Below are 24,369 nucleotides of genomic sequence, written 5' to 3'. Positions count from 1 at the left end.
CTGATTTTCCCTTTAGAATACAGTCATATTGGATTAGGCCCACCCTACTGACCTCATTTTAACTTTATTACTTCTGTAAAGACTCTATTATCAATTGAATTCACATTCTGAGGTTCTGGCAGTTAGGACTTCAATGTATCTTTGCTGTTGCTACTGCTAAGTCACTTCAGTTGTGTCCAATTCTTTGCACACCCTATGGACTGTAGCCCACCAGGCTCCTTTGTCTACAGGATTCTCCAGGCAAGAATACTGGAGTGGGTTGCCATTTCCTCCTCCAGGGGATCATCCCGACCCAGGGATTGAACCTGTGTCTTCTGCATTGCAGGTGGATTCTTTACTGCTGAGCCACTGGGGAAGCCCCTCAACATATCTTTGAGGGTACATAATTACTCATAATAAATTAATGCATTTGTCTATATAAAGCACTTAGAACTATGCGTGGGGAGTTCTTGATGAATACTAGATACATACCACTTGCTGAGTCTGCCTGGAGAAGGCAATGGCACCCCACTCCAGTACTCTTGCCTGGACAATCCCATGGACAGAGGAGCCTGGAAGGCTGCAGACCATGGGGTCGCGGAGTCGGACACGACTGAGCGACTTCACTTTCACTTTTCCCTTTCATGCATTGGAGAAGGAAGTGGCAACCCACTCCAGTGTTCTTGCCTGGAGAATCCCAGGGACGGGGGAGCCTGGTGGGCCGCCGTCTATGGGGTCGCACAGAGTCGGACACGACTGAAGTGACTTAGCAGCAGCAGCTGAGTCTGCCAAGGTCCCCCTACCATTCTCTATGATTGGGCAGGATTTGAGGGCTTATCTGTGGTGTCTTAGTCTCCAACTACCTAAAGAAAATGTTTAAAGTAACAGGAAAAACGGGCCAAGGGCCAAGTCTTGTTACCACCTTTTGAGGGCTAGGCTAAGAAAGATTCATGTATAGAGGATAATGGGAAGGAGCAACCGGAAAGAAGAAAACATACCAGATGAGAAAGTGACTCATAGACAATAGAGTGTTTCCAAGGAATGTTTCAGTGGAGAAACTTTCCAGACTAAAGGTCAATTCACATGAGGATGGAAAACTGGTTCTTGGATTTTGTGACAAGGAGGTCATTATTACCTTTGGTGTTATTTAGAAGTGAATTTAAGGAAAACAACTGAGCAAATTTGAAGGGATTTCTGAACTCAGGTGGTGTTACTTCACCACAAAATTTTTCCAGTAGAAAAAAATATTAGGCTATTGGGCTGCATTAGTCTGTTGTTGTCTAGGTTATACTGAGAAATGTGTTTTCAAGAGTCCTTTGTGATTCCAAGTCAGCCAAAAGTAGAAATTGCATGAGATTTGGGAGGTCAAAATGAAGGAGCAGCCATTACTCCAAAAGTTTGAGATTAGATTCAGAGAAGGACAAATGCAGAGATACCTAGGTCTTAACATTTCTTCACTCTCTTCCACTCTGTATTCAGCCCTTTCTATCTCCCAGCCAGGGCTTCTCTGGTAGCTCAGCTGGTAAAGAATCCGCCTGTAATGCAGGAGACCCCAGTTTGATTCCTGGGTTGGGAAGATCTGCTGGAGAAGGGATAGGCTACCCACTCCAGTACTCTTGGGCTTCCCTGGTGGCTCAGATGGTAAAGAATCTACCTGCAATCTGGAGACCCAGGTTCGATCCCTGGGTTGGGAAGATTCCCTGGAGAAGGGAGTGGCTACCCACTCCAGTATTCTGGCCTGGAGAATTTCATGGACCTGTATGGTCCATGGTCTGGCAAAGAGTCAGACAAGACTGAGCAACTTTCACTTGTCTCCTAGCCCTGCTGACCTTCGGCCTGCCACTTGATGCCTGGCTGCAGCCCACAAAGGCAACAGCTCTTCATAGACTTCTTCATCAGCTCCCCTTTCACAGTGTTACTTAAGCAGCTGAGTGTGCCTGGCTTCTCAGATTTTCTTGCAAGCACTGACTTATCCACCCATGCCAGTGTTTCAAAAAGGCTGATTTAGTGACCTCTAATCTTCCAAATTCCCCTTCCATGCCTTTACTTCCCCAGCTACTCCCACAATTGTGCATGATCTAATTCATATTTTTAAATTCCTTATTTCATTATACTCATAATGAATCCACAGCCCCAAATGAACCCTGATTGTTAATGTTACACTTTCTTTTCCTGAGAACTTGGTAAACATCACTCTTGTAAAATTGGGTGGTGCCATTGAGAAATCTTAGATTAACCTGCTATTTTTCTTGTATGTTTCTGCCATATGATTCTTTTTTTATGCTCGAAGTTAAGGATCTTTAGAAGTGTATGCCTTAGTCTTGATTTTTGTAAACTGATTTTGACTGGGTTATAGTGAGTTGTTCCAATCATGATTCAAGCCTTTTATTTCAGGGAAGTGTTATTTTCCTTAACTTTTTAATCTGGTCTATGTTTTCTTCATGGACATCAGTTATGCATATGTAATGTGTCTTTGTCATCTCCATCCATTTCATACTGCTCTACATTCATTTCATATCATTATTCTTTTTGGTTGTTTATGGTTGGCTCTTCTCCATGAATCTCTCATGTTTCTTAATGTCTAGGCATTAATAGCCAGTGTGCTCAGATTTATTTACATTTCAGGACAATAAAGATAGACAATGTCTCCCTCCCTGGAGACATTCACAGAGAAGATTTACTTACATTCTAGGATAATAAAGATCATGTCTCTCTTCCTAAGAGGATGGGCAATAAATCAATGTAACAATATTGTGTTTTCCCTACATTTTAATTATGTCAATTTTCAATCATGTACAAACATCAAAAGAACAGTACAATTAACACACATAACTTTCATCTAGATTCAACAGTATACGTAAATTTTTTCCTGAGTAATTGATGGCAAATTACAGACATTAGAACATTACACTCAAATACTTGAGCATCCATCTCCTAAAAATAAGGACATTCACCCCCATACCTAGATTATCATTATCAATCTAGTTCTCATATGATATTGAATATGATATTGCATATCCAGTCCATTTTCAAATTTCTCTCACTGTCTCCAAAATATATTTTACAACTTTACTGAGGTATAATAACATATAGTAAATGGAAATTATTTAAAGTGCATAATTTGGTGAGTTTTGGCATATATATGTACCTTTAAAACCATCACTATGATAAAAACAATGAATGTATCCATTACCCCTAACAATTTCCTTATGACCCTTTGGACACCCATCTCTCTCTCCCTACACTCTCCCCCCCCTCCATCCACAGGCAACCACTGATCTGTTTTTCATTACAAATTAGTTTGAATTTTCTAGTTTTATATATATGGAATCATATTGTAGGTATCCTTGTTTTGTTTGGCTTCTTTCATTCAGCATAATTATTTTGTGATTCATTTTTGTTGTTACATGTGTCTATATTACTTACTTTTTACTCCTAAGTGGTATTTCATTGTATAGATAAACCAAATTTGTTTACCCATTCATGTGTTGATAGAAATCTATGGTGTTTCTAGTTTTTGGCTGTTACAAATAAAAGTGATAACGAACATTTCAATGCAAGTCTTTGTGTGGACATAGCTTTCATTTCTCTTGTGTGAATACCTGGGAATGAATATTTTTGTTATATGTTGAGTGTGTATTTAGCTATTTAAGAAATTACTAAACTGTTTTCCAAAGTGCCATACCATTTTACATTCCCACAAGCAGTGTGTAAGTGTTGCATTTGCTTCATATCTTTGCCCTCACTAGGTATAATTACTCCTTTTAAATTTTAGCCGTTTTTGTGGGAATGATATGGTATCTCACTGTGGTTTCAATTTACACTTTCCTATAATGCTGTGGAGCGTCTTATGCTTATTTACAATCTATATCATCTTGGTTGGTGTATCTTTTATTTTGCCCAATTGTAAGAGCTCTTTATATATCCTAGATATAAGTCCTTTGTTGGATATATATTTTGCAAATATTTGCTCCCAAGTTTGCCTTTTCATTTGAATAACAGAAGAGAAAAGTTTTTAATTTTAGTTGAGTCCAATGTATTTATACTTTCTTTCATAGTCCATGCTTTTTGAGTCGTTGTTAAGAAATTTTTGCAAATTTCAAAGTCACTAAGATTTTATCCTATGCTTTCTTCTAGACATTTTATAATATTGGTTCTTACATGTAGTTATGTCCATTTTGATTTAATTTTGTATATGGTCTTAAGAAAGGATTTAAGTTCATTTTGTTTTGCATATGGCTGTCCAGTTGTTCCAGAACCATTTGTTTAAAAAAAAAAAAAAGTTATCCTCCCACCATTGAATTACCTTGTCATTTCTGTTAAAAGAAAATCAGTTGATTGGTTGTATTTCTGGAAATACTTCAGTTCTTATTTATTTATTTGGGAGCTGGAACCCAGTTTCTGTTAGGCCCATTGGTGCTGAGCCTAACACCAGTTGTGGCATGCAGAATCTTTAGTTGTGGCATCCAAACTCTCAGTTGTGGCAAGTGTGAGCTAGTTCTCTGACCGTGGATCAAACCCAGTACCCCTGCATTGGGAGTGTGGTGTCTGAGCCACTGGACCTCCAGGGAAGTCCCTCTAGAAGTACTTCAGTTCTATTTTTCTGTTTGTCTGTCTTACTGGCATTGTAACTTCTGTATTACCATAACATCACTGATTACTGTAGCTTTATAATAAGTCTTGAAGTCAAATAGTATAAGTCCTCCAACTTTACTCTTTTCCACAATTTTTAGGCATATATGAGTCTTTTATATTTCCAAATGAATTTTGGAATCAGCTTGTTGGTTACTATAAAAAGCCTGCTTGGGTTTTGATTGGGATTGAATCGAATCTATGGATCTATTTGGAAATAGTTGACATTTTAATAATACTGAGTTTTCAGATCCATGAACAGGATATATCTTTCCATTTATTTAGGTCTTCTTTCATTTCTCTCAAAAGTGTTTTCTAGTTTTTAGTATGCAAATTTTACACATTTTGTCAAATTTATCCCTAAATATTTTATATGTCTATATTATTTTAAATGATATTAGTTATTTTAAAGTTTCCAATAGTTATTTGCTAGGATAGAGAAATACAGCTGACTTTTGCATGTTGAGCTTGTATCCTATAACCTTGCAAAGCTCATTTATAAGTTCTAGTAGCTGGTTTTGATCCTGTAAGGTTTTATACATACACAATCATGTCATCTGTAAGAAACGGTAGCTTTGCTCCTTTCTTTCCATTTTATTTATTTCTTGTCTTATTGTACTTGCTAGAACCCACTCCAGTATTCTTGCCTGGAGAATCCCAGGGACATGGGAGCCTGATGGGCTGCCATCTATGGGGTCACACAGAGTCGGACATGACTGAAGCGACTTAGCAGCAGCAGCAGCAGAACCTGCAGTACAATGAATAGAAGTGACTACAGTGGAAATATTTGCCTTTGTCTTGATCTTAATAAGAAAACAGGTTCAATCCCTGGGTCAGGAAGATCCCTTGGAGTAGGAAATGGCAACCCACTCCAGTATTCTCGCCTGTAATATTCCGTGGACAGAGCCTGGCAGGTAAGAGGAGCCTGGCGGGCTATAGTCCCTGGGGCTGCAGTCAGACAAGACTGATCACACACCCTGATGGCCTATGTGGGATCTCTCACCTCACCTCAATACATAATATAGTATTGGATTATAATACACTTTGCTATTCCCATCTATTGTTATGATTTATAATCCAATTCCATTGTGATCAGAGAATATACTTTGCCGTTATATATACATAGTCCTGCATCCATCCCTTCATATACTCTAGGCATCATTCCTGCCTTGTATTCCACCTGTGCCTCCCTTGTCTCCACCCTCATTTGAAATCCACTGAGCCCCACCCCTGCGCAAGGTATGCTCCCTATGGGCTCCATACACAGCCCTCACAGTGTCTACTGGTCCGTTTCTTTTCCTCCTCTCCCTGCTTGCATGCTAGAGTTCTCTGCAATCCATCTAATTCTGTAAAACACGGCCCTTCCCATCTGTCCATCTGGTTCCACTCAGTCTCGTCCTGGAGGGGCAATAAGGGCGGTGCTCGGGTACACTGAGGTTATGGGGGTCTAAGCGGCTAATCCATTCTCGGGACTAGAATGCTAAATTTGGGCCCTCTGCTCAGGTCGAACTAACCAAACGAGATATATTCGCTCTTCGTTCACGCAAGAGTTAAGTGTGAGTTACCTCCAAAATCTCTATGGTGTGCGGGCCTTGTGGGGTGGTCTATGTGGTGGACGGGGTACAAGAGACGTAATCAATGATGCTACAATAATACAGAAGTTCCAGCAATGCCAATAGTGGTACTGGCAGTAAGACAAACAGAAAAATATAGTTGAAGTACTTCCCGAGGGACTTCTATGTGGAGGGCAGGGTGTTTGTAGAGGTTCCCCACACGCCCCGCCCACTACAGCTTCTTTTGGCCCATCATAGGGGAAAAGGGCGGGTCCAGAACACAGACTAAACTTGGGCTTCCTTTTGTGTCTTTTGAAGCAATGGGTGTTTGCAGTTGTTGGCTTGCTGGTGGCGGGTCACTTCCCTTTTAGAAGTTCAGGCTTTGGACAGACCAAACGTTTGTTGTTCGTATAAACTTGAGCACTTTGTCCTTATCCTCGCCATTTCTCAGCTTCTTAATTTATGACATAGGGATGAAGATGGTAGCTGTGTCATGACTGGTGCAGAGCGTTTGGAGCTAGGCTCTGAGCATACTAAAGGGGTGTGATGGGTTTTCTAGGGCATCCTGACTAGTTAGGGATAGAAATATGCTGAGCCACCACAAAAGGGGACTTCCCTGGTGGTGCTAGTGGTAAAGAACCAGCCTGCCAATGCAGGAGATGTAAGAGACTTGGATTTGATCCCTGGCTGGGGAAGATCCCCTGGAGGAGGAAATGGCAATCCACTTCAGTATTTTTGCCTGGAGAATTCCATGAACAGAAAAGCCTGGCAGACTGCAGCCCATGGGGTCCCAAAAGAGTTGGACACGGGCTGAAGCGACTTAGCACACAGACATGTGCTAACAGAAGTAACAACTATTAGCATTCTGCCCTTATGAGCTGGCACTGTGCTAAGTGCTTTACTTTCTTCAGCTCATTTTCTCAGCCTAACACTGTACCAGGTGAGCATTATCATCATTTTCATTTTATCATTCCAAGCTGGGTGGTGCATGAAATACTTCCAGGTGCTGGGCCTCTGCTGACCTCTGCCCCTTCCTGTGTCCACAGCCACTTGCTTGTGAGTCATCTGCTTTCCGAGTCCCCTTGGGATGTGGAGAGTTCCTGCTGCAGCTGTGAAGGGGATGGCCTGGCTGTGAAGACTGCACAAGAAGATCCCCATGAATTACAAGGTGAGTCAGACCTAGTGGTACTACCATGATACCTAAGGCCACAGTAGATAGATCCCTCTCAGGCTGGACTCAGACCCACCACAGAGCAGTATGTGGGTTTATACACACTGCATTTATATGGGTTGTTTATATGGGTTATTTCACTTTCTGACCTCTCCTGGGCCCAGAAAATGGGGGCATGGAACAGTCCCCCTAAAATTATATCAATTATTCCACTTTCTCATTTCCCATACCTAAACCTTCACAACTGTATCAACAGTGATTTCTCCTGATTTAATTATCTGGGATATGCAGAGAAGCACCAGACTCCCTTCAAATTTATATACTTCTTTTTCTTGACTTACTCTTTTAGTTAAAACCTTCAAAACACTATTAATAATATCTTCTAGGCATCTAAACTAGTCATTTGACCCCAGGTTTCTATTGTCACTGGGCTTCCCTGGTGGCTCAGACGGTAAAAGCCTGGTGGGCTACAGTCCATGGGGTCCCAAAGAGTTGGAAACGACTGAGCGACTTCACTTTCTTTTGTCACTACCAGACCATCCTGACGTACCACAGATCCACACTGAATTCCCATAACCCAGAGCTCGGAGCCTTCAATATTTATACCAATTCTCATCTTACTGTATCCCTCAGGGACTCTGCTGGGCCAAGGGGCTGGATCTTCTCTGGTCTGCTCGGCTGGGTCTGTGCCCACTTTTTTGGCTGCTTTCCAGAAACCTGTTGTGCTCTCACAACATCTCCTTTGTTCACATGGTGAGTTTATATATCAAAACAAACATTTGTTTACAGTTTCTGTTTTTGTGTCCTAGAAAAAATCTGACTTAAATGCTTGTGGCCAGTCTACCACATTTAATTGGAAGATTCACATTGTGTTTTCATCCTTTAAAATCTCCTCTGGATGCATTATGTTCCCTTTCTCACTCCTGATTCTATATCAGTTTTAACTTTATTTTAATCAAGTTTGAGTGGTCTGTAGACTCTATCCTATTTCAGTGGTGTTTTGGTTTCATGTGTCAAGTATAATATATATTTTTAGAAAATGTCTCTTCATTCACCTTTCTCCTATTATTTGAAATCACTTTGTTGTTCTGTTTATAACTTCTTGAGGAGGATGCTTAGCTATCAAATCTTTATTGTTCCCAACATATTCATTTAAGATTATAAATTTTCCTCTATATGTTCCTTTAAGCCCATAAGTTTTTTCTATAAACTTTTAAATCAAAGTATAACATTTATCCAGGAAAGCATACACATTTAAAAAGTATAGCTCAATGAATTTTAGAGCACAGCCTTGTAACCACCCCTGAGATCAAGAAGTTAAACATTCTCAGTGACCCAGGAGTGCCTTTCTCGGCTCCCTGTGGTGTGGACCTGTACTGCTTTGGAAATATGAAGAATCATTTTCAGTTGTCACAAGACAAGGCAGGACTGAAGTCATGTGTTCAATAGAGGTGGGGAGATGAAACATCCTGCAGGGTGTGGGATAGATCTGCCCAACACAGAACTGTCCCACCCAAAATGCCAACAGCTCTACCACTGACAGACATGGGGGCAGAGACTCATCCTTGTTCCCTTTGCTGCCGTGGCCCCAGCCTGTGACCTGTTAGCTTACTCACACCCTCCAATTCCAGTTGCCTTTCATTCCCAGGTGTCTGTAGTCACCTGCCACATTTATCTGGCACCTGTGCCCTGTCCCACCTGATGTGTCCATCTGGAAATGCCTTTTCCGGATCAGCCTGAAGGACACAATGCACCTTTCAAAACTTATACCCCTTCCACAGCTTTGCAGCATTTGGGTGTCCACACTACAGACTATAAGCCCTTCAAGGATAGGAAATGTGTATTCTGCAATTTCTGTTTCCCCAAACACCCAGGAAAACCCCGGCTACATAAAAGGAGTTCAAAAAAGTTTTGTTATATGAATACTCAATAGTATGGTGTTCATTATATGATTTTTTTTAATTGGGAAGCTTTATTTAATACAGTGGGTATCTTGCTATGAGCATCTGCTGTACTGTTGTTCCTGCAAAATTATTTGATCCTTTATCCATTCTGTGGCTGATCAATCTCAAATAAAAACAGTTTTTGGCTGTTATCAATAAAGCTCCTCTGGACATTCTAGTACATGCTATTTAGCGCACATATGTACACATTTTTGTTTGGTATATACATAGAAATCGAATGGCTGGACCATATCATAGATGTATTGTTAGCTCTTGAAGCAACTATTGATATTTTCCAAAGTGGCTATACCATTTTACATCCCCCCTAGCAGAGGAGGAGAATTTCTGCTGTTCCACACCCTCACCAACACTCGGCAGCAAATGCCTCCCTTTCTGTGACTGCATCTTTTAGATTTTTTCCACCATGTGCCTTGAGTCTCTTTCTTTTCATTGTTTTCCAATCTTTTAGTTCTCTGTAATTCAGTAATGATATTTCCTATTTTCTATTATCCATGCCTCACCTGTTTCCAGTTTGCTACTAAAACCTTCTGTTGATTTTTTTAATTTATTTTTTTATTGAAGGATAATTGCTTTACAGAATTTTGTTGGTTTCTGTCAAACCTCAACATGAATCAGCCATAGGTATACATATATCCCCTCCCTTTTGAACCTCCTTCCATCTCCCTCCCCACCCCACCCCTCTAGGTTGATACAGAGCCCCTGTTTGAGTTTCCTGAGTCATACAGCAAATTCCTGTTGGCTGTCTATTTTACATATGGTAATTAAATTTACATGTTACTCTTTCCATACATCTCACCCTCTCCTCTCTTCTCCCCATGTCCATAAGTCTATTCTCTATGTCTGTTTCTCCATTGCTTCCCTGTAAATAAATTTTTCAGTACCATTTTTCTAGATTCCGTATATATGCATTAGAATATGATATTTATCTTTCTCTTCTGACTCACTTCACTCTGTATAATAGGTTCTAGGTTCATCCACTTCATCAGAACTAACTCAAATGTATTCCTTTTTATGGCTGAGTAATTTTCCATTGTGTATATGAACCACAACTTCTTTATCCATTCATCTGTCGATGGACATCTAGGTTGCTTCCATGCTCTAGCTATTGTAAATAGTGCTGCAGTGAACAATGGGATACATGTGTCTTTTTCAATATTTGTTTCCTCGAGGTGTATGCCTAGAAGTGGGATTGCTGGGTCTTATGGTGGTTTTATTCCTAGTAAAACCTTCTGTTGATTTCTTACTTTCACTTACTGTGATTTTTAGCTACAGACTTTCTGTATGTTTTTTTTTTTTTTTTTTTCATAAATTCCCATTGTTTGGTGACTTTCTTCATTTTACCATATTTTAACTTGAATATGTTAATTTCTTGGTCTTGTTTTGCCAGAGCTTGTGCAGTTTTCACTATGCTATGCTATCTCCAGCTGAAAGAAGTTGGTGATACCACCATAAAGGGTACTATATTAAAATCCAACTAAACGTTTATAGAGGATAAATAAAACAAACTATATCAGGGAAAAGACATTTTCCAAAATATTAGTTACGAGAGCTTAAAAAAAACTTCTAGAACTACATCCCCTTAATCCTAAATTATTAATCTTATTACTCCATCATTTACATTTACATTATTGGAAATTTACTGTTTTTATCAAAGTATAGTTGATCTACAGTGTTGTGCTGGTTTGAGGTATATAGTAAAGTGACTCAGTTTTTTCAGATTCTTTTCCCTTACAGATTATTATAAAATTATTGAGTATAGCTCTAGGTGCTATACTGTATGTCCTTTGTTGTTGTTGTTTAGTCGCTACATTGTTTCTGAGTTTAGTGCAACAAGGTACCAAGAAGATAAAACTGTGCTCTGAAGGGGCCATGTTGCCTGAGGCTGCTTGCCTTGGAACCTAGGAGGGGTTAGGGTGGAGGTGGAACTCCTGAGTGCTTTGTTCCAGACAAGATAGAGGCTCCTTTTCCCTCTCATAAGATTCCAGGGTGAGTGATGGGCCCTCTGTGGGTGAAGGGTACTAGGGCAGCATTGCCACCCTCCTGAGGCACTGCCCTCATCTGTAGCATGGAGAGACTGGGCCATGGGCCCACCTGGGTCCCAGGGGAAAGGACAGAGGTTTCACAGTAACATGTAGGCCAAGGCTGAGCCTGCTGCTGGGGGCTGCCCAGGGTTCTCCCAGAGAAGCCCTTAAGCCCATCCCATCTTCCCAGCCAGCTATGCCAGGTGGCCGGGGCACTGGAGATTCCGGACTCTGCTTCCCCACAAAAAGGAGACCAAGTGTGATGGTGGCAGGGAAGTGGCTAGAACTGGGTTCCTGGTACATGAGGGGACTGTGTCACACAAGACACACTTCCAGTACAGCCTGTCAGCTCCCCAGGGGCAGAGGGTGACCCCTCATACCCAGCACAAGATCCAGCGCTTGGCTCACTGATGAATGGCTCCAAGAGCCAATGCACAGAGGCTTCTCAAAAGTACTTTTCACACTTGGGTGCCACTCAGGGTGGGGACCTGAGGAAGCGGGAGGTAGGGGGTGGGTGGTGCTTGCTGAAGCTGAGAAGAGGGTGCAGGAAGGGCCCAGGCAGGAGGAAACTCAGCCACAATTTGGAGAAGTAAATTCCACTGAGAGGAATGTTGATGGGGAACACAGGAAGTGCTGAAGTGGGACTGGCTGGAGGACACTTTTCCTACAGGGTTTCCTGGACTGTATGGGGAGAGTAGCAGGGCTGGCTGACCCCTCAGAGAATGGGCCCTAAGAGGCCCTCTGAGCTCAGGGAGTGGAAGAAAGCACTACTACATCCTCAGCAGCAGAGAGGTTTCACAGTAACATGTAGGCCAAGGCTGAGCCTGCTGCTGGGGGCTGCCCAGGATTCTCCCAGAGAAGCCCTTAAGCCCATCCCATCTTCCCAGCCAGCCATGCCAGGTGGCCGGGGCACTGGAGATTCTGGACTCTGCTTCCCCACGAAAAGGAGACCAAGTGTGATGGTGGCAGTGAGGGTGGTTGTGGTGGTGCATGGTTTGGGATCAGAACACTTGTCTTTCTGTTTATACAGGATGGAGGGAGGAGGTGAGAAGAGGAAGTGTCCAGAATCATTGTCATGTTTGAGGTGAGCATGGCTAGAAGCATGTGCTCTGTCTCACACAAAGAAAAGGGAGATGTTTCAGTGCTTCATACCTTTGGGAAACAGGGAAATGCTTTCTAGTGCCCTGGATACATTTCGGTTCAGTGGCCCTCCAAGCAGTCCAGGGTCGTTGGTGAAGGTCACCCAGGCAAGCCCCTTTCAACTGCAACCGCTTCATCTTTAGAATGTTGACAAGTTGCTTATCCTGTAGATGCAGGACTGCAGAGAGAGTGAAGTAAGATAGGAAACTTCGAAGGGTGGCAACAAGGAGCCAATACTGTGCCCAGGTAAGGAAATAGTGTCTGATAAAGTGAGCCTAATCAGATTGGAAAGATTCCATAAATATTATTGGTCTAAAACACTGCTCAAATTCCTAATGAACACATACCCCCAAAGGACCAGTTAATTTTTTAAACCTTTTATTTAGAAATAATTTCAAACTGAGAGAGAATTTCTGTGAATAATACAGAGAATTCCTATAAGCCCTTCAACCAAATTCAACAATTGTTAGTATTTTACCACATTTTCTTTGTGATTCTCCCTCCTTCCTTCCCTCCATCCTCTCTCTATATACACATTTATATATATAGGCATTATTTCCTTTTTATGAACCACTTTATAGTAGGTTGCAGACATGATGGCTCCTTGTTCCTGGATTACTTCGCTGTGCATTTCCCAAGGACAAGTACATTCTCCTACATAACCACTGTCTTAACTTGGGCTACCATAACAATACCATAGACTGGGTGACTTAAGCAACAGAAATGTGTTCTCATACAGTTCTGGAGGCTAGAAGGAAGTCTGAGATCAAGGTTCTGGCTGATTCCATTTCTTTTTTTTTTTAATTTTATTTTATTTTTAAACTTTACAATATTGTATTAGTTTTGCCAAATATCGAAATGAATCCGCCACAGGTATACCTGTGTTCCTCATCCTGAACCCTCCTCCCTCCTCCCTCCGCATACTGGCTGATTCCATTTCTAACAAGGGCTTCCTTCTTGGCTTGTAGATGGTAGTATACATTTTTCCCCCAAACTTGAAACTTTTTTTTTTTGCATTGGGATATAGCCGATTAACAATGTGTGGTAGTTTCAGGTGAACTGCAAAGGGATTCAGCCATATATATACATGTATCCATTCTCCCCCAAAGCCCCCTCCCATCGAGGCTGGCATATAACATTGAGCAGAGTTCCATGTAGGTCTTTGTTAGTTATCCATTTTAAATATAGCACTGTGTATATTTTAAATGGATAACCAACAGAAACCTTTTGTATAGCACATGGAACTCTGCTCAATATTATATGCCAGCCTGGAGAGGAGCAGGGTTTAGGGGAGAATGGATACATGTATATGGATGGCTGAGTTCCTTCACTGTTCGCCTGAAACTATCACAACATTGTTCATTGGCTATATCCCAATGCAAAATAAAAAGTTTAAAGTTTGGGAGAAAAACAGTAGACAGCCAGGAAGGAAGCACTTGTTAGAAATGGAATCAGCCAGAACCTTGATCTTAGACTTCTGGTGTTAAAAAGAATAAAATTAATTGAAGTCGCTCAGTCATGTCCAGCTCTTTGCGATGCCATGGACTGCAGTCTACCAGGCTTCTCTGTCCATGGGATTTTCCAGGCAAGAGTACTGGAGTGGATTGCCATTTCCTTCTCCAGGGGATCTTCCTGACCCAGGGATCGAACCCAGGTCTCCTGCATTGCCGGCAGACACTTTACCGTCTGAGCCACCAGGGAAGCCCAAAGTAAATTTAAAAAATAAATATAGCAGTGTATACTTGACCTTCCCAAAGGCACTACCTATCCCTTCCCCCTGGCAACCATAAGTTTTTTTTTTCTAAGTCTGTGAGTCTGTTTTTGTTTTGTAAGTTCGTTTGTATCATTTCTTCTTAGATTCCACATATAAGTGATGTCACATGATATTTCTCCTTCTCTAACTTCATTCAGTATGACACTCTCTAGGTCCATGTTGCTGCAAATGGCATTTCATTCTCTTTAATGGCTGAGAAATATTCCATTGTTTATATGTACCGTATCTTCTTTATTTATTCCTCTGTTAATGGGCATTTAGGTTGCTTCCATGTCTTGGCTATTGTAAATACTGCCACAGTGAACATTGGGGTGCATGTATCCTTTCGGATCATGTTTTTCTCCAGATATATGCCCAGGAGTGGGATTGCAGGGTCATATGGTAGCACTATTCTTAGTTTTTTAGAGAACCTCCATACTGTTCTCCATAGTGGCTGTACCAATTTACATTCCCACAAACAGTGTAAGAGGGTGCCCTTCTCTCCACATCTTCTACAGCATTTGTTGTTTGTGGATTTTTTTTGATGATGGCCATTTTGACTGCTGTGAGGTGATATCTCATTGTAGTTTTAATTTGCATTTCTCTAATAACTAGTAGCAATGTTGAATGTCTTTTCATGTGCCTCTTGGCCATCTGTATGTCCTCTTTGGAGAAATGTCTATTCAGGTCTTCTGCCCATTTTATGAGTGGGTTGTTTGTTTTGATGCTATTAAGCATCATAAGCTGTTTGTAAATTTTGGAGACTAAGCCCTTATAGGCCACATCATTTGCAAATATTTTATCCCAGTCTGTAGTTTTTCATTGTTTATTGTTTCCTTTGCTGTGTAAAAGCTTTTAAGTAGGTCCCATTTATTTTTCCTTTTATTTCCATTATTCTAGGAGATGGATTGAAAAAGATGTTGCTGTGATTTATGTCAGAAAGTGTTCTGCTATATTTTCCTCTAGGAATTTTATAGTGTCCTGTCTCAAATTTAGGTCTTTAATCCATTTTGAGCTTATTTTTGTGTATAGAGTTAAGGAATGATCTAAAATAACTTTTTTACATGTGGCTGTCCCGTTTGCCCAGCACCATTTGTTGAAGAGACTGTCTTTCCAACATTGTGTAGTCTTGCCTCCTTTGTCATAGATTAATTGACCATAGGCGCATAGACTTATTTCTGGGTTTTCTATCCTGATGCATTATAGATGGCTGTCTTCTCATTGTTTCCTCAAATGGCCTTTCCTGGCTGCATGCACATAGACAGTGAGCATGAGCCTTCTCTGATATCTCTTCTTATAAGGACACTAATCCTATCAGATCAAGGCACCACCCTTAGTTCAGTTCAGTTCAGTCTCTCAGTTGTGTCTGACTCATTGCAATGCCATGGACTGCAGCACACCAGGCCTCCCTGTCCATCACCAACTCCCGAAGTTTACTCAAACTCATGCCCATTGAGTCGGTGATGCCATCCAACCATCTCATCCTCTCTCATCCCCTTCTCCTCCTGCCTTCAATCTTTCCCAGCATCAGGGTCTTTTCAAATGAGTCAGCTCTTTGCATCAGGTGGCCAAAGTATTAGTTTCAGCTTCAGCATCAGTCCTTCTAATGAATATTCAGGACTGATTTCCTTTAGGATGGACTGGTTGGATCTCCTTGCAGTCCAAGGGATTCTGAAGAGTCTTCTCCAGCACCACAGTTCAAAAGCATCAATTCTTTGGCACTCAGTTTTCTTTATAGTCCAACTCTCACATCCATATATGACTACTGGAAAAACCATAGCCTTGACAAGACAGACCTTTGTTGGCAAAGTAATGTCTCTGCTTTTTAATACTCTGCTGCTAAGTCACTTCAGTCATGTCCAACTCTGTGCGACCCCATAGATGGCAGCCCACTAGGCTCCTCTGTCCCTGGGATTCTCCAGGCAAGAATACTGGAGTGGGTTGCCATTTCCTTCTCCAATGCATGAAAGTGGAAAATGAAAGTGAAGTTGCTCAGTTGTGCCCGACTCTTCGTGACCCCATGGACTGCAGCCTACCAGGCTTCTCCGTCCATGGGGTTTTCCAGGCAAGAGTACTGGAGTGGGTTGCCATTGCCTTCTCTGAATACTCTGTCTAGGTTGGTCATAACTTTTCTTCCAGGGAGTAAGTGTCTTTTAATTTCATGGCTGCAATCACCATCTGCAGTGATTTTGGAGCCCCCCCAAAATAGTCTGCCACTGTTTACCCATCTATTTGCCACGCAGTGATGGAACCAGATGCCATGATCTTTGTTTTCTGAATGTAGAGTTTTAAGCCAATTTTTTCACTCTCCTCTTTCACTTTCATCAAAAGGCTCTTTAGTTCTTCACTTTCTGCCATAAGGGTGGTGTCATCTGCATATTGAAGGTTATTGCCCAGGAATCTTGATTCCAGCTTGTGCTTCTTCGAGCCCAGCGTTTCTCATGATGTACTCTGCATATAAGTTAAATAAACAGGGTGACAATACACAGCCTTGACATATTCTTTTCCCAATTTGGAACCAGTCTGTTGTTCCATGTCCAGTTCTAACTGTTGCTTTATGACCTGCATAGAGATTTCTCAGGAGGCAGGTCAGGTGGTCTGGTATTCTCATCTCTTTCAGAATTTTCCAAAGTTTATCGTGATCCACACAGTCAAAGGCTTTGGCATAGTCATTAAAGCAGAAATAGATGTTTTTTTCTGGAACTCTCTAGCTTTTTTGATGATCCAGCGGATGTTGGCAATTTAATCTCTGGTTCCTCTGCCTTTTCTAAAACCAGCTTGAACATCTGGATTGTTCATGCATTGTTGAAGCCTGGCTTGGAGAACTTTTGATCATTACTTTACTAGAGTGTGAGATGAATGCAATTGTGTGGTAGTTTGAGCATTCTTTGGCATTGCCTTTCCTTGGGATTGGAAGGAAAACTGACCTTTTCCAGTCCTGTGGCCACTGCTGAGTTTTCCAAATTTGCTGGCATATTGCATGCAGCACTTTAACAGCATCATCTTTTAGGATTTGAAATAGCTCAACTGGAATTCCATCACCTCCACTAGCTTTGTTTGTAGTGATGCTTCCAAAGACCCACTTGACTGCATTCCAAGATGTTTGGCTCTAGGTGAGTGATCATACCATCGTGATCATCGGGGTCATGAAGATCCCTTTTGTACAGTTCCTCTGTGTATCCTTGCCACCTCTTCTCAATATCTTCTGCTTCTGTTAGGTCCATACCATTTCTGTCCTTTATGGAGCCCATCTTGGCATGAAATGTTTCCCTTGGTATCTCTAATTTTCTTGAAGAGATCTCTAGTCTTTCCCATTCTGTTGTTTTCCTCTATTTCTTTGCATTGATCACTGAAGAAGGCTTTCATATCTCTTCTTGCTATTCTTTGGAACTCTGCATTCAGATGCTTATATCTTTCCTTTTTCCTTTGCTTTTTGCTTCTCTTCTTTTCACAGCTATTTGTAAGGCCTCCTCAGACAGCCATTTTGTTTTTTTGAATTTCTTTTTCTTGGGGATGGTCTTGATCCCTGTCTCCTGTACAGTGTCACGAATCTCTGTCCATTGTTCATCAGGCACTCTATCAGATCTAATCCCTTGAATCTATTTCTCACTTCCACTGTATAATCGTTAGGGATTTGATTTAGGTCATACCTGAATGATCTAGTGGTTTTCCCTACTTTCTTCAATTTAAGTCCAAATTTGTGAATAAGGAGTTTATGATCTGAGCCACAGTCAGCCCAGTCTTGTTTTTACTGACTGTATAGAACTTCTCCATCTTTGGCTGCAAAGAATATAATCAGTTTGATTTCAGTGTTGACCATCTGGTGATGTCCGTATGTAGAGTCTTCTCTTGTGTTGCTATGAGCAGTGTGTTCTCTTTGCAAAACTCTATTAGCCTTTGCCCTGCTTCATTCTGTATTCCAAGGCCAAATTTGCCTGTTACTCCAGGTGTTTCTTGGCTTCCTACTTTTGCATTCCAGTCCCCTATAATGAAAAGGACATCTTTTGGGGGTATTAGTTCTAGAAGGTATTGTAGGTCTTCATAGAATGATGAACTTCAGCTTCTTCAGCATTACTGGTCAGGGCATAGACTTGGATTACTGTGATATTGAGTGGTTTACCTTGGAAATGAACAGAGATCATTCTGTCGTTTTTGAGATTACATCCAAGTACTGCATTTTGGACTCTTGTTGACTATGATGGCTATTCATTTCTTCTAAAGGATTCCTGCTCACAGTAGTAGATATAATGGTCATCTGAGTTAAATTCACCCATTCCAGTCATTTCAGTTCACTGATTCCTAAAATGTCAACATTCACTCTTGCCATCTCCTGTTTGACCACTTCCAGTTTGCCTTGATTCATGGACCTGACATTCCAGGTTCCTATGCAGTATTGCTCTTAACAGCATCAGACCTTGTTTCTATCACCAGTCACATCCACAACTGGGTGTTGATTTTGCTCTGGCTCCATCTCTTCATTCTTTCTGGAGTTATTTCTCCACTGATCTCCAGTAGCATAAGGGGCACCTACTGACCTGGGGAGTTCATCTTTCAGTGTCTTATCCTTTTGCCTTTTCATACTGTTCATGGGGTTCTCAAGGCAAGAATACTGAAGTGGTTTGCCATTCCCTTCTCCAGCGGACGACATTTTGTTAGAACTCTCCGCCATGACCAGTCTGTCTTGGGTGGCCCTACAGGGCATGGCTCATAGTTTCATTGAGTTAGATAAGGCTGTGGCCCATGTGATTAGATTGGTTAGTTTTCTGTGATTGTGGTTTTCAGTCTGTCTGCCCTCTGATGGAGAAAGATAAGAGGCTTATGGAAGCTTCCTGATGGGAGAGACTGACTGAGGGCGAAAATGGGTCTTGTTCTGATGGGTGGGGCCATGCTCAGTAAATCTTTAATCCAATTTTCTGTTGAAGGGTGCAGCTGTGTTCCATCTCTGCTGTTTACCTGGGGAAAAACTATGGTGGAGGTAATGAAGATAATGGTGACCTCCCTCAAAAGATCCCATGCATGTACTGCTACATTCAGTGCCCCCAGCCCTGCAGCAGGCCACCACCGACCCACACCTCCACCGGAGACTCCCGGACACCCACAGGCAAGTCCATTACTGTCTCCTGTAGGGTCACTGCTCTTTTCTCCTGGGTCCTGGTGCACAAGGTTCTGTTGTGCCCTCCAAGAGTCTATTTCCCAGTCCTGTGTAAGTTCTGGCAGCTCTGTGGTGGGGTTAATGGCGACCTCCTCCAAGAGGGCTTATGCCATACCCAAGTCTGCTGCACCCAGAGCCCTGTCCCTGCGACAGAGCACTACCAACCCATACCTCCACAGGAGACACTCAAACACAATTCTGTCTCAGTCTCTGTGGGGTCCTGGGTCATCAGGATTTGTTTGAGCCCTCTGAGCATCTCTGGCAGGAATGGGGTTTGATTCTAAACGTGAATTCACCCCTCCTACCATCTTGCTGGGGCTTCTCCTTTGCTCTTGGACGTGGGGTATCTCCTCACAGCCACTCCAGCATCTACTGTCTTGCTGGGGTTTCTCTGACCTTCAACGTGTGGTATCTCCAAGGGTATCTCCTTGTATCACAAGGGTATCTCCACCATTAGACTTCATTTAACCGTAATTACTTCCTCAGAAGGAATTCCCTAGTGACTCAGAAGGTAAAGAGTCTGCCTGCAATGAGGGAGAACCAGGTTTGATCCCTGGGTCAGGAGGATCCCCTGGAGAAGGAAATGGCAACCCACTCCAGTATTCTTGCCTGGAAAATCCCATGGACAGAGGAGTCTGGCAGGCTATAGTCCATGGGGTTGCAAAGAGTTGGACATGACTGAAGCAACTTCACTTCACTTCACTTCACTTCACTTCTTCAGAGGCCCCACCTCCGTTTCAGTACTTTAAATATATCTTGCCATTCTCTTCTGGCCTGCAGAGTTTCTGCTGAAAGATCAGCTGTTAATTGTATGGAGTTTCCCTTGTATGTTACTTGTTGCTTTTCTCTTGCTGCTTTTAATATTCTTTCTTTCTGTTTAGTCTTTGTTTGATTAGTATTTGTCTTGGCATGTTTCTCCTTGGGTTTATGCTGTATGGGACTCTGTGCTTCTTGGACTTGATTGACTATTTCCTTTCCCATGTTGGGGAAATTTTTTTTGTTTATTTTAATTGGAGGCTAATTACTTTACAACATTGTGGTGGTTTTTGCCATACATTCACATGAATCATCCATGGGTGTACATGTGTTCCCCATCCTGAACCCCCTCCCACCTCCCTCCCCATCCCATCCCTCAGGGTCATCCCAGTGCACCAGCCCTGAGCACCCCTATCTCATGCATGGAACCTGGACTGGCAATCTATTTCACATATGATAATATACATATTTCAGTGCTGTTCTCTCAAATCATCCCACCCTTGCCTTCTCCCAGAGTCCAAAAGTCTGTTCTTTACATCTGTGTCTCTTTTGCTGTCTCACATATAGGGTCATCATTACCATCCTTCTAAATTCCATATATATGCGTTAGTATACTGTATTGGTGTTTTTCTTTCTGACTTACTTCACTCTGTATAATAGGCTCCAGTTTCATCCACCTTGTTAGAACTGATTCAAATGCATTCTTTTTAATAGCTGAGTAATATTCCATTGTGTATATGTACCACAGATTTCTTACACATTATAATCTCTTCAAAAATTTTCTCAGACCCTTTCTTTTTCTCTTCTTCTGGGACTCCTATAATTTGAATTTTAGTGCATTTTGTCGCAGACGTCTTTGAGACTATCCTCAGTTCTTTTCATTCTTGTTCCTTTATTCTGCTCTTTGGCAGCTATTTCCACCATTCTATCTTCCACCTCACTTATCCATTCTTCTGCCTCAAATATTCTGCCACTGATTCCTTATAGAGTATTTTTAATTTCAGTAATTGTGTTGTTCGTCTGTTTATTCTTTTATTTCTTCTAGGTCCTTGTTAAATATGTTAATTGATTCTTGCATTTTCTCCATTCTATTTTCGAGGTTTTGGATCATCTTTACTATCAGTACTCGGAATTCTTTTTCAGGTAGTTTGCCTATTTCCTCTTTGTTTATTCTGTCTTGTGTGTTTCTAGCTTGTTCCTTCATTTGCACAATATTTCTCTGCCTTTTCATTTTTTTTTAACTGACTGTGTTTGAGGTCTCCTTTTCCCAGTCTTCAGGGTCAAATTCCTTCTTCCTTTTGGTTTCTGTCCTTGGTGGCTAAGGTTGGTCCAGTGGATTTTGTAGGCCTTGTGTTGGGTGTGACTTGTGCTTGCTTTCTGGTGGAAGGAGGTGAGGGGTTTTTTTTTCCTCTCTGCTGTGCAGGGTGTGTGAGGTTATAATCCTGTCTGCTCATGATTTGGTTTGTGTTTTTGGTTTGGTTTTTGTTTGTTGTTTGGATGAGGCATCCTGCACAGGGTGCTGCTGGAAGTTGGGCAATGCTGGGTCTTCTATACAAGTGGTTGCCTTTGTGGGTGTTCTCACTAATTAATACTTCCTAGGGTTAGGAGCTCACTGGCAGTCTAGGCTCTTGGAAGTAGCACTCCCACTCCACAGACTCAGGGCCCAGTCTCTGGTTGGGGAACTGAGATTCCACAAGTGATTTGTCATGACATTCAGTTCAGTAAAGTCACTCAGTCATGTCCGACTCTTTGCAACCCCATGAATCGCAGCACGCCAGGCCTCCCTGTCCATCACCAACTCCCGGAGTTCACTCAAACTAACGTCCATCGAGTGGGTGATGCCATCCAGCCATCTCATCCTCTGTTGTCCCCTTCTCCTCCTGCCCCCAATCCCTCCCAGCATCAGAGTCTTTTCCAATGAGTCAACTCTTCACATGAGGTGGCCAAAGTACTGGAGTTTCAGATTTAGCATCAGTCCTTCCAGTTAACGCCCAGGACTGATCTCCTTCAGAATGGACTGGTTGGATTCCTTGCAGTCCAAGGGACTCTCAAGAGTCTTCTCCAACACCACAGTTCAAAAGCATCAATTCTTCAGCGCTCAGCTTTCTTCACAGTCCAACTCTCACATCCATACATGACTACTGGAAATACCATAGCCTTGACTAGACAGACCTTTGTTGGCAAAGTAATGTCTCTGCTTTTCAATGTGCTGTCTAGGTTGGTCATAACTTTCTTTCCAAGGAGTAAACATCTTTTAATTTCATGGCTGCAATCACCATCTGCAGTGATTTTGGAACCCCAAAAAATAAAAGTCTGACACTGTTTCCACTGTTTCCCCATCTGTTTCCCATGAAGTGATGGGACCAGATGCCATGATTTTAGTTTTCTGAATGGTGAGCTTTAAGCCAACTTTTTCACTCTCCTCTTTCACTTTCATCAAGAGGCTTTTTAGTTCCTCTTCACACTTTCTGTTATGGCATTGAAAGTGAAAGTGAAGTCGCTCAGTGGTATCCGACTCTTTGTGACCCAATGGACTGTAGCCTACCAGGTTCCTCCCTCCATGGGATTCTCCAGGCAAGAGTACTGGAGTGGGTTGCCATTTTCCTTCTCCAAAAACTAACATGAGCACAATGCATTGGCCGGGAATGCATTGGCCAGTTATGGAATTAAAGAGGATTAAAACAAACACAAGAAAACAAAACAAGAAACAGAAGACTAATCCCAGACAAATGTTAAGTACAAACAAAATCAGGCAAATAATAACAAAAATAATGGAATACACACACACACACAAAATCAAGATTGACCCGGCAAGCAAAGGAAACCAAAAATGATATCAACCAGTTGAAAACAAAACTAACTAAAGCACAAACCAGAAAACAAAATCAAAGGAAGGTGTCAACTGGGGAATACAGCAATGAAAACAAAACATACAAACATGGTGACAAAAAGAAAGAATATAAAAGCAAACTTTATTAAATAGAGTATAGATTAAAAAGATTTATATATATATATATGAATAATTATACCAGATAAAGAACAATAAGAAAAGCAAACAAAAGAATAAGTATAAAAAAATAATAAATTTAAAACAACTTTTTAAAGAAAAAACCCCACAGAACCACAGAAGGCCAATGCAGAGGCAGTATATAAAGGAAATAAAAAATGTGATTTAAAAAATTCTCAAAAGCTTAAATGAATTTAGTAGTACTAAAAAAACCAACAACTACAGCAAGAGGGAAAAAAAGAAAAAAATCCAGATGCAACTTCAGAACAAATCAAAATATAAAAATAATAATAAATGTTTTCTTGGAATTCAGCTGTCAGCATCCTTTCCCTTGCTGTGAGTCACAGTCCACCTCACCTCCTTAGGATGCCCTCCAATACTGGGCTGGTCTCGGGACCTGCTGTAGGGGCAGCTCAGACTCTTAATTGGTCCTGTTCCTGAGTGTTCTTGTCTCCAGTGTCCACAGCTTCCAGAGCTACTGTGTTTTCTTTTGTGGGAATTCTCACTGTCCTTTTATATATTCCATAGACACAGAGTCTGCCTAGTTGATACTGTGGATTTAATCTGCAGCTTGTACAGCTGATGGGACAGTTTTGGGTCCTCTTCCTTAGCCACACTGCTTCTGGGCTTAAATTGTGGTTTTATGTGCCCCTATGCATGTGAGTCATCTACAGGAGTTTGCTCCTGAGGCTGCCCTGGAAGACTTGAGTCAGCCCCAGTGAGGACTGGGTGTGGAGGTGGTGCAGCTGCTTGGATTGCAGGAGCCCTGGCAGCACCCGGTACTCAGGGGAGCCAGCAGCTAGGGCAGCAGGAAATATGGTGCTCTTAGGGTTTTTCTAGCCTCTGGCAGCTCTGTCCCAATGAGGATTGAGCATGGAGGTGGCATGGTTCCTTGGGTCACAGGGACCCTGGCTATACTGTGTATGGCAGGGGCACCAATGGTGCAGGAGATGTGCTGCTATTAGGTTTTTCTCTAGTCTCTGGCAGCTCTTTTACAGTGAGGAATGAGCATGGAAGTGGCACAGCTGCTTGGATCACAGGGTCCCTGGTGGCACCAAGTGTGCAGGCACATGGACTGCCTCAGCCGAAGGAACGATGGCCCTATTACTATTTTCCTAGCTTCTAGCAGCTGGCAATCAGAGATCCTCTTTAGTCCTTCTCTGTTGCTCGGCCATTCAGGCACTTTAAAGGCCCCTTGGCTGAGGTCCTTCTCTATGATTTGGCATATCAGGCGCTTAAAT

General features: G+C 41.9%; 1 protein-coding gene across 3 annotated transcripts in view; it reads left to right on the top strand.

Annotated features, from left to right (window-relative positions):
• The window catches only part of ZNF81 (zinc finger protein 81), a 141,779-nt gene that overhangs the window by 104,927 nt on the left and 12,483 nt on the right, over nucleotides 1–24,369 (top strand). For 2 of the 3 annotated variants that reach the window (XM_045164456.1, XM_045164455.1), the window contains exons 5-7: nucleotides 7,211–7,332; nucleotides 7,969–8,088; nucleotides 12,351–12,404. In XM_045164456.1, the coding sequence (XP_045020391.1) occupies nucleotides 7,211–7,224 (14 nt within the window). In that variant the 3' untranslated portion in view covers nucleotides 7,225–7,332; nucleotides 7,969–8,088; nucleotides 12,351–12,404. Of the gene's footprint in view, nucleotides 1–7,210; nucleotides 7,333–7,968; nucleotides 8,089–12,350; nucleotides 12,405–19,135; nucleotides 19,598–24,369 lie in introns of those variants that run through there. The other variant, XM_045164457.1, reaches the window with a different exon arrangement.

This window comes from Bubalus bubalis, chromosome X (assembly GCF_019923935.1).
Source record: "Bubalus bubalis isolate 160015118507 breed Murrah chromosome X, NDDB_SH_1, whole genome shotgun sequence".
NCBI lineage: Eukaryota > Metazoa > Chordata > Mammalia > Artiodactyla > Bovidae > Bubalus > Bubalus bubalis.
This window is presented reverse-complemented; position numbering and strand designations above follow the sequence as displayed.